The 16,459-nt window shown below is 35.3% G+C and overlaps 1 protein-coding gene across 2 annotated transcripts in view; it reads left to right on the forward strand.

Moving 5' to 3' along the window:
- Positions 1-16,459, forward strand: part of LOC150089723 (ubiquitin-conjugating enzyme E2-17 kDa) — a 205,578-nt gene that overhangs the window by 177,756 nt on the left and 11,363 nt on the right. For both annotated transcript variants that reach the window (XM_090389618.1, XM_090389617.1), the window contains exon 5: positions 15,776-15,881. In XM_090389618.1, coding sequence (XP_090245744.1) covers positions 15,776-15,881 — 106 coding nt within the window. The remainder of the gene's footprint in view (positions 1-15,775; positions 15,882-16,459) is intronic.

Below are 16,459 nucleotides of genomic sequence, written 5' to 3' on the forward strand. Positions count from 1 at the left end.
TAATAATTTACATACTGTGTTGTAAATATTAGTTTCTTAGTAATTATCCCAACGTGACTGATTGTGAAGATTGCATAAACATTCATTTTGAATTTTTGCAGTGTACTATGACATACATAATGTTATAATTAGTTTAGTTTAAAATTAACCAATTGTTATATTGTTCAAATAATGGATTTTTTTACTATTTTTGTTGATACATGTAACTATTAAAATACATAATCTACCTATTAAATTACATATTTCCATACATGTGGTTTTTTTTTTTTTTTTTTATTTTATTTCTGTACTATTTCTGTATTCCCTCACAGTTCATAGAATTCCAAAAATATGCTAATCATAGCTTAAGGCAGAAACTTAAATAAAAAAATATTTTTTTATGATTTGACCAAACACATCTCATTGCTTCCAGACGGTAAAATGCGATAAACTGACGCGGCGATAAATTGCTGGCAATCAATTTTCCGTACCCCATAATATATGCCTGCCATGGGGGGGGCAAATATATTATAATGCTGATGGATACTTCCGCTTGCTCAGACTAAGAACCTCAGGGAGTATAGATTCAAATTAAGGAAAGACAGTTGTAGAATAGTTGTGCAGAAGTTTGCCTTTAGCCAGTGTGTAGTTGATTGTTGGAACAAACTTCCACTGTTGTTGTGGAAGTTGATAGCTTAAATAAATTCAAGGCAGAACTAGACAAACATTTAGAATAAATGGATGGGTGAAATTTGAAAGTTTTTTTTTTTTTTTTTTTTTTGCTGATGCTTGTAAGTTTGCTTTCTTGCATCATGTGCCTCTACTAATGCTAGTAGTAGCACTGGCAAAATCTGCTTCAGGTTTCATTATTTAAAAAAATTTTCCTTGGAGTGAGGATGGATATTTTATCTAAGACTAAAAAATTCATTAATGTGGCCCTATTAAATGCATTCTTAAGGCCCCAAAGGAAAATGAAACATTTAAAGAGAAACCTGCAACAGTGTTATGTGAGAACACCATACTCAGATACCTAATGGTTAATTTATGTATTGTCGTACGAGTAAATTTCTTCCATATGAAATAACCAATGCTTGAATGGGCAACTTGTTCCAGAATAACTATTTCTTGTATTCACTTTGATAGCAAGATGAATTTAAAAAATTGAAATTCAGCAAACTACTTGTCATCAGTCACCCAGACTTCTGTATGTGGTCAGAGGATCCAACTGGAATGTTTGACATACTATTAGTTCATCTTGTGATATATGTATTTAGCATTAACACTAGTATATGATGCAAGAAAGCAAGCTTATGCAGCATCAGCCAAAAAAAAAAAAAAACTTCCACTTCACCCCTCCGTTGGTTTGAAATACCTGTCCAGCTAAGCCTTAAATTTATTTAGGCTATCACCTTCCACAACAAGGGATGGAAGTCTGTTCCACCAACCAACTACCCGCTGGCTAAAGGCAAATTTCCGCACATCTATCCTACATCTGGCTTTCCTCAATTTGAATTTATGCCCTCTCAGGTGATTATTCTGAGCAAGAGGAAGAATCCCATCAGCATTGAGCATGCTCAAACCATTCAAGGCTTTATACACCTCTATCAGATCACCTCGCTGGTGCCTAGTCTCCAGACACTGTAATTTGCAAAACTTAAGCCTTTCTTCATAAGAGCACCCCGTTGTTCCATTCACTAATCTTGTTGCCCTTCTCTGTACTCGTTCCAGCATCTCTACATCCTTCTTGAAATGAGGCCTCCAGACCTGTATACAGTACTCTAGGTATGGCCTGACCATTGTCTTATACAAGGGAATAATCACCTCCTTATCCCTGCTAGAAAAATTCCTATATATCATCGACAATACACCATGAGCTACTCTTGCACCCTGTCTGCACTGCTCAGAGAACTTCATATCTGCCTGCACAACCACCCCCAAGTCCCTTTCATTCTCTACCACTGTCAGTGTGGTACCACAGAGTTGATATGTTGCTCTGGGGTTGCTGTTTCCCATATGTAGTACTTTACATTTGTCAATGTTAAACTTCATTTGCCACCTCTCAGCCCATCTGCTCAACCTTTCCAGATCCTGTTGCAGCAGCATAGCGTCAGTAGTGTCCTTGACAACCCTGACAACTTTCATATTGTCTGCAAACTTGGACATTAAGCTTGATATACCATCATCAATATTATTTATAAATACAGAAAACAATAATGGACCCAACACTGAACCCTGAGGGACTCCGCTAATAACATTAGTCCACGATGAGCAGTGTCCATTGATTACCACTCTCTGTCTTCTTCCCCTCAACCACCCCTTTATCCATAGCAGCAATTTGCCTCCAATGCCACACTGCTCCAATTTGTGCAGCAGTCTTCCATGTGCAACAGTATCAAAAACCTCTCTAAGATCCAAGTATATAATATCAGTCATTCCCTGCATCCAGTTCTCTTGTGACTGCATCATAGTATTGAATCAAATTGGTCAGGCAAGACTTTCCCTTAACAAAACCATTGTGTCTGAGCTATAACTGAAGTCTTGTCTAGATGATCCTGCAGTGCTTCTTTAACCAGTGCCTCCATTAATTTTCCTGGAGCAGAAGTTAAACTCACAAGTCTATAATTACTTGTCAGCCTTTGATCCTCCTTTGTAAATTGGGAAAAAAAAATTTCACATCTCCAGCCTTTAGGTACCTCCCCTGAATCCAAGGAAACTCTCATAATTATGGCTAAGGGTTTGCTTACTTCCTTTGCTGCCTCCTTTAATATAACTGGTTAGATCCCATCCACCCCAGATTTACAAATAGGTGCCTTCATAAAATGATAAATTCAGTTGAAAACAGTTGCAATAAGAAGTTATAAATAGGTAGAAACTTTTTTTTTTTTTTTTTTGTTATGTTGGATATGCGTAATGATTAGAAAGAAGCAACAGCTAAAAATTATTTCATTATACAAGCCATGTCCAGCATGATAATGCAAATTATAAGCTGTGAACAACAGCATGCTCAACTCAAATGATGAGTTCATACTTGATACAACACTACTTCCTCTGGGTGGAAATGAGATGAAATGATTTGTTTAATGTCTTATAGTATTTTCACGGTGAACATTTGTATTGCCCATTTAGTTTTTATGGCAGCATTCCTGTGAAAATGCTATGTAAGTGGTTTGTTGATATTTTGAAAATTAAAATTAAAGTAGGTTTGAGAAAAATAGGATTTGACTTTTAATTCTTAGCACGAATATATTAATCATTTAACTGTTTATAGTAAGAAGAATGAACATAACTAATTTTAGTTATTTTTATAACATACTGAAGAAGTAGAAAAGATTTCCACTAAACATTTGTAAAAGTGAATCATTTCATTATCTGTTTAAAAGACTATAATACCATATATTCACCATAATGGCAGGATTTGTGCATTGTTATTTATAGTTCTCATTCTGATAGATGTGTTATTCAATTGCTAATAGATGTGTTATTCAATTACTTCATTAGATCTTTTGTAAAGTTTAATCAGTGGGATCAAGGGCTTGCATATTTTTAAAACTAGCATCCATTCAATTCATGCAGTTAAAAAGTTGAAGGATGGTATATGTGTGCTGATAGTCATGTCACACTCGCTGTTCTGATTTGCAAATTATATATCTTGCTTTCATGCTCTTCTGGTGTAATTATTGAATTGCCTTCATATTTGTACTTCATGTGAAAATTTGAAAAACCTAACAATGTTTAAACTCAATTGTTAACAGTCCATAGTTTTTTTTTTTATTGTTCACTATGTATTTACTATCTGCCAGAAACAGCATTTAGTCATGGCATCAACATCTCCTAAAGGCCTTTCTCATGGAGAAATTGTTAGAATTTTCTCCTTCAGATTTGATTTACTTTTGTTCGATAGTGGTGATGATGCTGTTATTTTCAATCCTGATGTTGTAGCATAGATGAAGAAATTGATGACGACCTGTCAACTAATGCTGTTATGGAAAATTGGAGACCAACCAAGGTAAATGATGTTTCATTCAGACAATTTCCATTTACTGTATTAAATTTGGATTTTGTTTGAGTAATTCAAGTATTCCAAAAACTGAACTTGAATATTTTCAGTTTTTTTTACTGATTCTTTGAATGAAACAAATAATTATGCCAATGAAACTCTTTCAAATAAGCTATTTCCTGATTGTTCAATGTAGCTAAACAGGATTTTGATTTCACTAAACAGACTAAAAGCATTTTTGTGCAATTATTAATGTGGGACTAAATGGGGGGGAACCTTCTGTAAAGGAAGAAAGTGGAAACGCTGGAGTAAAAGAAACAGTTTGGTATTGTGAGACATTCCCCAGAAAACTAGAATTGCAACCTCTGAATGTTTTAAGAAATATCACACTAAAATCATAAATATTTAAAATCTCTGAAATGTTTTTATCAATTGATTTTATATAAAAGCTTGTGTAAACCCAATCAGTATTTATTATTATTTTTTTTTATTTATTATATATATATATATATATATATATATATATATATATAATAATATCATATATAAAAGATTGTATTAAAGAGTAAAAACAGAAAACATCAGAGAGTTAAATAAACTGGATATGGCAAATGCACCGAAGCGCGCAAAGCAGCAGCAACGGATGCAAATGTAAATATATGTATATTATAATTAATATGATAAATAAAAGTAAAGATGGCAGTTCGAAACCCCGGAAAGCTTAAAAAATTACATCAAAACGTCAAAAGAAAGTTACGATAGCCAACATCAGATAAAGGCGGGAAAAATTTGCTAAATACAGTACTCCGAAACGGGGAAGAAAATATGAAATTAATAAATAATGAATACTGATGTCAGCAAAGTAAATATTGATGCTAAATCAGGTATTTCATCGGGGGACTACACCTGACATAGCATCAACGGACTGCGTTTCCATACTTGCCCATAGTTATGCAAGAGAAAATTTATAAATGTAAATAAATAAATAAATGTAAAAAAAAAAAAAAAAAAGTATCCCTTACAAAGTATGGACAAGGTAGTCCCTACGCAGTATTATAATGAAAATATAATTAAGATAAAAGGGTGAATATTATAAAAAGTAGAAGATTAAAAATATTATACCTGAAAATGGCGACGCGAAACTACATGAAGTCAATACGATAGCTGCAAACAAAACAAATAAAACAGCTACTAACGAAAAAATAGATGACTAGTGACCTCTATAATTAGTTTTTAAGACAGTAATTTAAATATACAGAATAAGGTGAAATTTAGGTAGATAAGAAGAAATGTGGCGAGAAGTGTACCAGACAGGACCATATATATATAAAAAAATAATCATAATAAATAAATAAATAAAACGGGAGAGGCTGTGGTTTTAAGCTTAGCATCGCGCAAAGCAGCAGATGGCTAAAACTTAAATTAATATAAATAGTGCATTAAAACCAATAGAGATAACAGAATGATAAAAATCATCTATTTTTTCGTTAGTAGCTGTTTTATTTGTTTTGTTTGCAGCTATCGTATTGACTTCATGTAGTTTCGCGTCGCCATTTTCAGGTATAATATTTTTAATCTTCTACTTTTTATAATATTCACCCTTTTATCTTAATTATATTTTCATTATAATACTGCGTAGGGACTACCTTGTCCATACTTTGTAAGGGATACTTTTTCGTTTTTTTTTTTTTTTTTTTTACATTTATTTATTTATTTACATTTATAAATTTTCTCTTGCATAACTATGGGCAAGTATGGAAACGCAGTCCGTTGATGCTATGTCAGGTGTAGTCCCCCGATGAAATACCTGATTTAGCATCAATATTTACTTTGCTGACATCAGTATTCATTATTTATTAATTTCATATTTTCTTCCCCGTTTCGGAGTACTGTATTTAGCAAATTTTTCCCGCCTTGATCTGATGTTGGCTATCGTAACTTTCTTTTGACGTTTTGATGTAATTTTTTAAGCTTTCCGGAGTTTCGAACTGCCATCTTTACTTTTATTTATCATATTAATTATAATATACATATATATATATATATATATATATATATATATATATATATATATATATATATATATATAGATATACATATTTTTTTTTGTTTTTGTTTGCAAACCAGACAGCGGGAAGATAGAAATAATGCTGGGCCACAAAGGGTTAAATTAGTACTGCTACAGTTTTTAATGTTTATAACTGCTCCTTACTTAATCAGTAAGCAGTTGGATAGAAGACAGGACAATGGGAAAAGAATAAAACACTTAGTTTATTACTGGATTTCCAAAGCTTAAGGAGTAAAAATAAAAATGCTTGCTCTAGTCTTACAAAGGGTACTAGGAAAGTTTTGCAATATGACGCAACAATGAATCACAGGAAGCTGCTTGTTGCTGCATGTTGAGACATGTTCATACGTGCATAGTAGCCGCCGCGCCAAGTCGATGGGCTCAGTTATTCATTAGTAGTGAGAGTGTAAAGTGCTTGCGATGGCATCGTGGTCACGAAATGAGATAAGGACAGTTTTGCGGTATAATTTCGTACGTGGTTTAACCATAGGCCAGTGCTTAGAAGAAATGACTCTTGCACTAGATGATGATTGTCCACATCGTACAACGATATTCAGGTGGTATAGAGAATTCCAAAGGGGAATTTTCACTCTGGAGGATTCTGAGAGGCCGGGAAGGCCACTTCTGGCAGGATGTGGCGGACAGTTGCCAGTAATCAACACAATTTTTCTTTTGTTATAGGCTTGTCTAGTTTTAATATCCACTCTTCGAAAATATCATTGTCATCCATGCTTTTTTATTAAAGGTGTAGTCAACTTACAAAGATTTTGTGCCTCTAAAACATTTTGGGTTTTTGATTTTCCGATGACTAAAATTTTAATTTTTCACTTCCTGTCATATTGGCTCCAACTAGCACGGTGATTCTTTCTTTTTCTTTCTTTGCTTTGTTTTGCACCAAAACATTTATCCTTAAAAGCAAGTGTTCTATTAGGTAAACATTTAAAGAATAAACCCATTTTGTCAGCATTAAAAACATCCTTAGGTTCATATTCTTCCAAAATTTTCTTTAAAGTGTTCCTCCAACTGTTACAATCTGCTTCGCTTACATTAACACTTTCTCGACAAATCACCTTTTCCACAATTCTGTGGCACTTCTTAAATTTGTCTAACTACCCAGTGCTCACATTAAATTCTGTATGTCCAAGGGACTGCAAATTTTAGAGCTTGTTGCTTAATTATTGGGCCTGATATTGGTATATTCTTTTCATGTATCATTTTAGAACAGCTTTATCAACATCTTCGTATATACACAACTTAATTTGCTTGTCTGCTCCTCCTTCAATTACATTTAAAATTGATTCTCTATTTTTTAAAATTGTAGATAAACTGCTTGTAGGTATGCTATATTTCTCTGCACTATCTTTTTTCTTAAAACCCTAGTCAATATCGTGAAAAATCTTGACTTTATTATTTAATACTTTACTAAACACTTTCTCTTCAACATTGTTTCCACAACTCTAAAAATTACTTCACTGCAGCTCTTGCCGATACATACACCATGTAGCCACTGCAAACTTTGCTGCGCCTGCTGTATAGTGAATTGTTAGTATCGCCTACTCAATGACATTTCATTCTCTTGTCAGTTCAACAGTAACACATGACCTTTCCTATCAATCACTTTGAAGAAATATGACTGTGAATATCTTTTATTCTGCTTTCATTCATATATACACGAAAGAAAATTTATGGTTAATGTATGCTGTACGTTACTTTTCAGAAAAAGAAAAAAAAAAAAAAAAAAAAGCATATAGCCTGTGTGATTGAGGACAAATCGTTCTAGGAAGAATGAAATTTTAAAAAATTCATGAAAACCATCTACTGGGAGTCCAGTTAGATGAGAAAGGACATATACAAAATCAATCATATAATGATTGACAGGAAGGTCATGTAGTACGGTTGAGGTGAGAAGCGAATGTCACTCAGTAGGCATTTTTTGTAACCAACTATCGAAGCATTCTCTGTATTGCCACTGCAGCGTGCTAAAGATTTAACCCCAGCGAATATAGTTTTCCAATATTGGCTATATCAATTTGTAAATTGATATAGCCAATATCAATTTACAAATCTACCCTATTTATTGCAAAGTTCATAACTTTTAAGAAAACCCATTTAACTGTAACAAAATGAAACAAAGACCCTCCTATGGGCATCAATGACCACAAGCATTCACTAAAAGGATGATTAATTCCAGATGCTAATGAGCAATTTTGGAGGGAAGGAAGCTGTATATTTGAGTGGCTGTTTAGCAGTAAATGATTGAAAATCTTCAAAAATGCTTTTGCTAATTTTTTAAAAAAAATTTGTAATAGAGAGACTAACACTTTGCTATATGGGGTTAATTTTACATGTAATTTTGTTTCAAGGCTTTGTGAAAAAACTCGTCATATAGAGAAATTTGTAATAGAGAAGTTCCAATGTATTTTGTATTTATCATTATTTAATGACTATAAAAGATTATCCAAAATCAGTATGGATCATGTCTGGTAGTTTCTGGATTTGGGTTATGCTTTGCTGTATATTTTCAGTACAGGTGATAAAATATTATTTGCATTAAAAATGGTACATTAAAATTGAGAGGGGGAAATTTATTTGCATTTGTTCAATATTCTGTGTTCAATTTAAGAAGGGGATGGGAAGAAAAAACTGTAGTGATAAGGTGGTCTAAGTATAGCATTTGGGGGGGGGGGTGATCAGACTTCACCAAAATTTGGTCCACTTGACTCAAGTGTCAAGTCAGTTCCATTTAGTATTTTAGACTACCAGGTAGCAGCATACCCTAGCTTGTCATACCTGAGAGAGTGCCTGGGATGACTCAGAGACCAAAGTAAAAAACATATCAGCTTGTACATCACTCATTGTCACTGAGGGTTATTTGGTAAGTTAAAGTGCATTTTTATGCCAAGAATGTAATTTTAAAGTAAAGGCATTGGACTGCTCCACTGATCAGCCCCTAATTCATGGAGATTAATCAGGTCTGGCAGTACAGTAGTATCAGAGAGAGGTGTGTGAGATAATGGCACTGTGTTCTTAGATGTATGTTACTATCTACTTATAGTGCAAGATAGACAACTTTTTTTTTTTTATGAATTTGCTTCACATTATGAGACGATATAAAATTCTGTAAACTTGATTTTCTGCTTATGTAAAATGCCTTTGCAGTAGATTTATGTTAATGCTATATAACACTAGAGCGTGTAGCTCGTGATTTTTACTGAGTACAGTAAACTCCAATTTAATAGATAAAAATAATAATAATAATAATAGATAAATCAAAATTTATCAAAAAATAATAGAATAGTCAAAAATGCATTTGACTGGCACTAAAGGGTATTTTGAGTGTACTCCTGAGATAGGGAAAAACTGAAACTTGTGAATCATGGAAGTCAGCAGTAAGCATTCCAGACTGTTTATAGATATGCTCTCTATCATATTGTTCATTGCCCATCTATGCCCTGATTTTTTTTTTTTTTTTTTGTTTATTTCGAAGGCTGTTCAATAAACTGATTATTTTTTTTTTTTTTTTTTTTTTAGGTTCAACCATACCTTGCTGTTTCTAGCATTAGCAAAGGCACATGATGCAAGAAAGCAAGTTTATATAGCATCAGCCAAAAAAAAAAAAAACCTTATTTCACCCATCCACTTGCTCCAAATGTTTGTCAAGTTCTGCCTTCAATCTATTTAAGCTATAAACTTCTACGACAGATGGAAGTTTGTTCCAGCAATCAACCACCTGCTGGCTAAAGACAAACTCACGCACATCTATCCTGCAACCGTTTTTTTCTCAATTTGAATTATGCCCTCTCAGGCAATTCTGAGCAAGAGGAAGAATCCTATCAGCATTGAGCATGCTCAAACCATTCTAGGCTTTATACACCTCAATCAGATCACATCGCAGGTGCCTAGTCTCCAGACACTGTAATTTGCAAAATTTACTGCTCAGAAAACTTCATATCTGCCTGCACAATTACCCCCAGGTCCTTTTCATTCTCTACCACTGTCAGTGTAGTACACAGAGTTGATATGTTACTCTGGGGTTACTGCTTCCCATATGTAGTACTTTATATTTCTCAGTGTTGAACTTCATTTGCCACCTCTCAGCCCATCTGCTCAACTTTTCTAGATCCTGTTGCAGCAGTGTACTGTTATTAACAACCCTGCCAACCTCATTGTCTGCAAACTTGGACATTAAGCCTGATATGCCATTATCAATATCATTTATAAATACAGAAAACAACAGTGGACCCAACACTGAACCCCGAGGGACTCCACTAATAACATTAGTCCACGAAGAGCAGTATCCATTGATTCCCACTCAACCATCCCTTTATCCATAGCAGCAATTTACCTCCAATGCCACACTGCTCCAATTTGTGCAGCAGTCTTCCATGTGCAACAGTATCAAAGCCCTTCCTAAGATCCAAATATGATATCAAAATTATTCTTTGCATCCAGTTCCTTTGTGACTACATCATATTATCCAATCAAATTGGTCAGGCAAGACTTCCCCTTAACAAACCCAAGCTGTGTTTGAGTTATAACTGAAGTCTTGTCTAAATGATCCTGCAATGTTTCTTTAACCACTGCCTCCATTAATTTCCATGGAATAGAAGTTAAACTAACAGGTCTGTAATTACCTGTGTCTCCCTTTGATCCTCCTTTGTGGATTGAGGTTACATTTGCACATCTCTACACCATGGGTACCTCCCCTGACTCAAAGGAAGCTCTCATAACTATGACTAAGGGTTTGCTTACTTCCTTTGCCGTCTCCTTTAATATAACTGGATAGATTCCAACCACCTCAGGCGACTGTCTTTATGTTTATCTTCAACAATTTCTCCTCCACTTTTCTCTCAGTTATTATAAAATTATCTAGCTTACTGCCAGAGTTTAATACACCTCTGGCATTCCCCTCCCTGAATAATTCCTCATATGTGTATGTAGATTCAAAATATTCATTTAGCTTGTTAGCTACCTGAGCAGGAACATCAACAGTTGAACCATCGATATCAAGTGGACCAATCTGATTCATCCCCTCCCTTCTAGAGTTTACATAAATAAAGAACTCTTTGCCGTTTTTCTTTGCATCCTTTGCTAAAGATTTCTCGTAATCTGCCTTCGCCTGCCTAACCTCCTTTGTGACTTGGTTACAGACCAGCTTATATCTATCATAGGCTTCTGTGTCACCTGTTATTTTATATGTATTCCATGCATTTTTCTTATCTGTCACAGTTCATCTCACATCCATTTAAGCCTAAATCTTGAACAATATTTCTTAGTTGGTATGAAAAGCCTAATAGCTTTCAAGATTAATTCTTTTAATATGTCCCATTTTGAATTTGCTGTGGTAACATCATCAGTTGGTTCCATTGTATAGAATTTAAAGACTGTCTCAGACCACCGTAGTCACCTTTACGAAAGCAAAAACCCTTCCCTTTACATTTGATGGTAGTTACTAACTATACTCCTAGCATTGGTGTACATGCAAGTATACATGCACCTGTTTCTACTCTTAGTTACCCTAACACAGTCCCTGTAATTACTTGTTCCACTATGACTCCCAGCACTCCTGTAAATCCCCATTGCCTTGCTTTCCTGGCTGCTGCTCAATTGCATTTCAATAGAAGCAGTGCAAGAATCACTTTCACCTCTGCCAGCGGCTACTAGTAATCTACTAAGCCATGTATCCCCCAAGCTAGCAGTTTTCTGACCCACCTAACACTGCCTTGATAGCATCAGCAAATATTCTTGCACCCTTTCTATTTAAGTGTATCCCATCCCTGTAGAAGCACTCTCCTGTTAACAAGCACAGACCAGGCTGAGAAAAATTCTACCCCTTGAGCCTTGTACAATCTCTCCAGGGCCGAACTGATCGACAAGGCTCTCATCATATACTCCCTCCTATCGTGTCTTGGCAGAATTGCAGACACTTTCAAATTCAAACCTAACTCTCAGCTTTTTTTCAGCATTGACTTGTACTTGTTAAGTAATTCTGCCAGTCTCCTACTCTTAATATCATTAGTGCTAACATGTACAACAATATCACCCTTTGTGCCCTTAAAAGATGATATCTGCTCTACAACATTATCAACCTTTGGACCTGGCAGACATACCCTGCTCCTGTTCCATCTATCCTTTTTGCACAATATGTTCCCTTGTTCACTGACAATAGTCACCTGCAACAACTAGTTCCTTTGGGACCAGCGCATTCTGCCTTGGGGTTTGCTGCTGTTTTGGATTATGTTCAAGTGCAAGGTATGGCATTGATGGGTCCCTCAATTTAAATCCTTCGACGTTTGTGGAGCAATCAGGAACCGGACATGATATATGCGGAAAGGTCGGGGAATGACCACTGCACATCCTCGGAGCAATATGGCCTTAGTTGCTAATGCTCCTAAAAATGTCTGCATCCACCCTGTCCTTCAAGCTCTCATATAAGCCCATAACCATGCTGTGTTGGTGCCTGATTTCCTCACACTCCATACATTGCGCACACACAGACATTTTTAGGAGCATTAGCAACTAAGGCCATATTGCTCCGAGGATGTGCAGTGGTCATTCCCCGACCTTTCCGCATATATCATGTCCGGTTCCTGATTGCTCCACAAACGTCAAAAGCAATGCATTTCAATAGACTGTGATTCAGAGGACAACTGCCCCCCTCAGTTTTCCTCCTCTGACCCACAGCACTTCCATTAGTTTCAGCATTTTGCTTTGCTGCTCTGCCCTGGTCTGAGTCATGATTTCTATTCAAGTTCAATAAAATTCCAATACAAAATATAATCCTAAACTTATATCCCAATGCAGTTATAACACTATATACAAAGGGTACTAGGAAAGTTTTGCAATATGACGCAACAATGAATCGCAGGAAGCTGCTTGTTGCTGCATGTTGAGACATGTTCATACGTGCATAGTAGCCGCCGCGGCAAGTCGATGGGCTCGGTTATTCATTAGTAGTGAGAGTGTAAAGTGCTTGCGATGGCATCGTGGTCACGAAATGAGATAAGGACAGTTTTGCGGTATAATTTCGTGCGTGGTTTAACCATAGACCAGTGCTTAGAAGAAATGACTCTTGCACTAGATGATGATTGTCCACGTCGTACAACGATATTCAGGTGGTATAGAGAATTCCAAAGGGGAAATTTCACTCTGGAGGATTCTGAGAGGCCGGGAAGGCCACGAACGTCAGTAACTGAGGAAAACGTTACTGCTGTGAGGAAAATGCTTGACGAAAACAGGCGAGTGACCTACCAACAGATAGAGGATACTTTGGGCCTAAATGCACCAGCAATTCGTTCGATTCTGCAAGATCATTTGCACGTGAAGAAACTTTGTTCTCTCTGGGTGCCGCATCAACTGACTGAACAGCAGATGACACGACGTGTGACTTGGTGCCGGGAGATGTTAAAAAAGTTTGATAAGGGACAATCTCGGTATGTGAACAACATCGTGACAGGTGACGAGACTTGGCTGTACTATTACGATCTGCCGACCAAGGCTCAAAACAAAGTTTGGGTCTTTGATGATGACGACACACCCGTAATTGTCAGAAAATCCCGATCTGTAAAGGAGAAAATGATAGCTGTATTTTTCAAATCGAGTGGAATTGTGGAACGTGTCGTTTTGGACACGCAGAAGACAGTCACAGCTAAGTGGTATACTGAACAATGCCTGCCTAAAGTCATTGGATCTATGAAGAACCTGCGGCCAAAGTCAAGAATGGACACCTGGTACCTCCATCACGATAATGCTCCAGCTAACCGCGCCAAAGCCTGCACCGAATATTTGACCACGACAGGACTGAAACTTCTCGAGCACCCTCCCTACAGTCCAGACCTTGCTCCCTGCGACTTTGCACTGTTCCCGCATGTGAAAATGAAGCTAAAAGGGAGGCGGTTTTCCAGTGATGAGGACCTTCTACGGGCTTGGGACAACGAGTGTGCTTTACTCCCTAGTGAAACTTTGCAGAACTGGTTTAAAGATTGGTTTCGGAGGATGGAGAGGTGTATTGAATGTAGAGGAAATTAATTTCAAAAAATTAAATAAACAAAGCTGTATTGCAAAACTTTCCTAGTACCCTTTGTATATGTATTTCGGTATCGAATATTATCTCCAAGTTACATTATATGACTTTCTTATCCCCTGTTAACTTATATGTATTAATTTATGATGTTATGTTTATAAAAATTGTCGCTCTATTTATTAGTTAGAAAAGTACAGTTCAATTGACAATGAAATTTAATAAGATTAATAAATTTTACCGATTAATTGATACTACTATACTCACTATCTAGTTTTCTAAATATAATTAAAAACTTTGCATTCGCGGGAACTGGTCCAACATGTGGATTTGATACCCTTACCAATACTAAGTAATAACCTACAAAATCTCTATGTAAATTCAAATCAAACTAGAATCTTGTTACTAGAAATATAAAACAACTCTAAAAAATAAATTAATATGCCAATTTAAGTCAATAAAAAAGCCAAAAACTTCTCTATTAGCTGGAGCCGTAAAAACTTCGCCTGTTCACGTTAATCACACAATCTAAGACCAAACCGAGCTGTATAATGTTGCAGCTGCACAGTTAACTTATGCACACGGTGTGACCTTGGTGATTGAGTATTATGCCTATTGTTTTGTACAATCGAGAGGGGGCACATTTGTTACAAATGACAGCTGCGTGCATGCAGGCATTGCATCACGACAATGCAAGACCTCACATTGGTCATACTGTCACATCAAGTACTTAGCCACCATTAATGTCAAATGTATTCCTCATTACAGTACAGCCCCGATGTTGCATCCTTCAATATATATATATATTTAGTTATTTCCAAAGTTAAAGGAGTTGCAAGAAAAATGTTTCCAGTAATCAGAAATTGTAAAGACACTGGAGGTGATAAATACTTTTTGAAGAATGACTGAAATACTGGAGTAAGTACATTTTATCAAATGGAGACTACTTTGAAAAGGGCCGTCAAAATATGGATTATTAAGAAAGGTATATTGTGAAAAAAAATTGATCATTCTATATTGAACAGCCCTTGTATAACTTCGATGTATCACCATGGCCCTTAAGAAAAACTGGTAAAAAGAGGTGTTTTTGTCTTGTGTAGAAATTAAAGGTGTAGTTATAGATTGTGTCCAGAATCTCTAAGGAATACAGCATGAAAAAAAAAAAAAAGTGTCAAATATTGCAGAAAACTAGGCTTCTTACCTCCACTTCTAAACAAACTTCTTCCAGGCATTGCAATATGGTTACAGTAAATTATCATCTATTATCTATGTATGGACTTGATTTGGGTAGCTTTTGGCAAAGGTTCCCCCCCACTACCGATGTGGTTTTTTTTTTTTTTTTTATCTGAATGCATCCTATTTATAACATTGCATCTATGGAAAAACATTTCAGTTAATGTCATGTTTTGAAGTAGAGAGAGAGAGTGCCATACCATTTTTATTTTTCTAAATATATTAACTTTGCATATGTATGGTTTGATAAAGGATAGAAATGCTTGTTAATCACTTATTTCATTGCATATCACATTAGTGCTGATTATAAAACTATGGATAACAATTAATCCCAAAAATAACAAACCATGAAATATAATTTGAATAATTAAATTTCTTCTTGAATGATTAATGAAGTATATATTTTTTTTTTTTGGTCTGTTTTCTGTCTGTTAAAGCATTGCTGCTTACTATTAACAGGTAATTTTTTTGCCATTAGGTAGCATTTACAACTCGGATTTACCATCCAAACATCAACAGTAATGGCAGCATCTGCTTGGACATCCTGCGATCACAATGGTCACCAGCTTTAACAATATCTAAAGGTATTGTATAAATTTCATATTGTCTTTTCTGGTTTACCTGACTATTTAAAATTAGTTGTGTACATTACATTTCCTGAAATAAAAGATAATGGACCAGATTTCTAGCATTTCAAGAATTACTTAATTCAGTTGGGAAAATTACATGTTTATTATTCAGTCCTTCTAATGTGGTGTTGTGGGATAAAAGATATTCATAACCTTCAAGATTCCCACTAAACTATTTTGTTACAGATAATGTTAAGAGTAAATCATTACAAACCCAGAATGAGCATTAGAAATAGTATGAAGTGCCAGTTACGTGCTTCCAATTCACATCAGCCAGACGTTTATTTTGTTGGCAAGTTTTGAAATGAAACTTTTGAAAAAATTTTAAATGAAATGAATGAAACTTTAGAATTAATAGTTTTATAATAAGTTTTTCATTATTTGCTGTTTTAAAAAAATAGTATTCAAAGAACTTTTCTTTAAAAAATTTAAAGAATTTGAGAGATTTCCTCCTGCCACTTTCTCGTGCTTTATTGAATTTATGCAACCATGTGCATAATATATAGATATGAATATAATTTTAATCAGATTGC

Source organism: Mastigoproctus giganteus, chromosome 2, assembly GCF_048544385.1.
Source record: "Mastigoproctus giganteus isolate SK-2022 chromosome 2, ASM4854438v1, whole genome shotgun sequence".
Taxonomy (NCBI): domain Eukaryota; kingdom Metazoa; phylum Arthropoda; class Arachnida; order Uropygi; family Thelyphonidae; genus Mastigoproctus; species Mastigoproctus giganteus.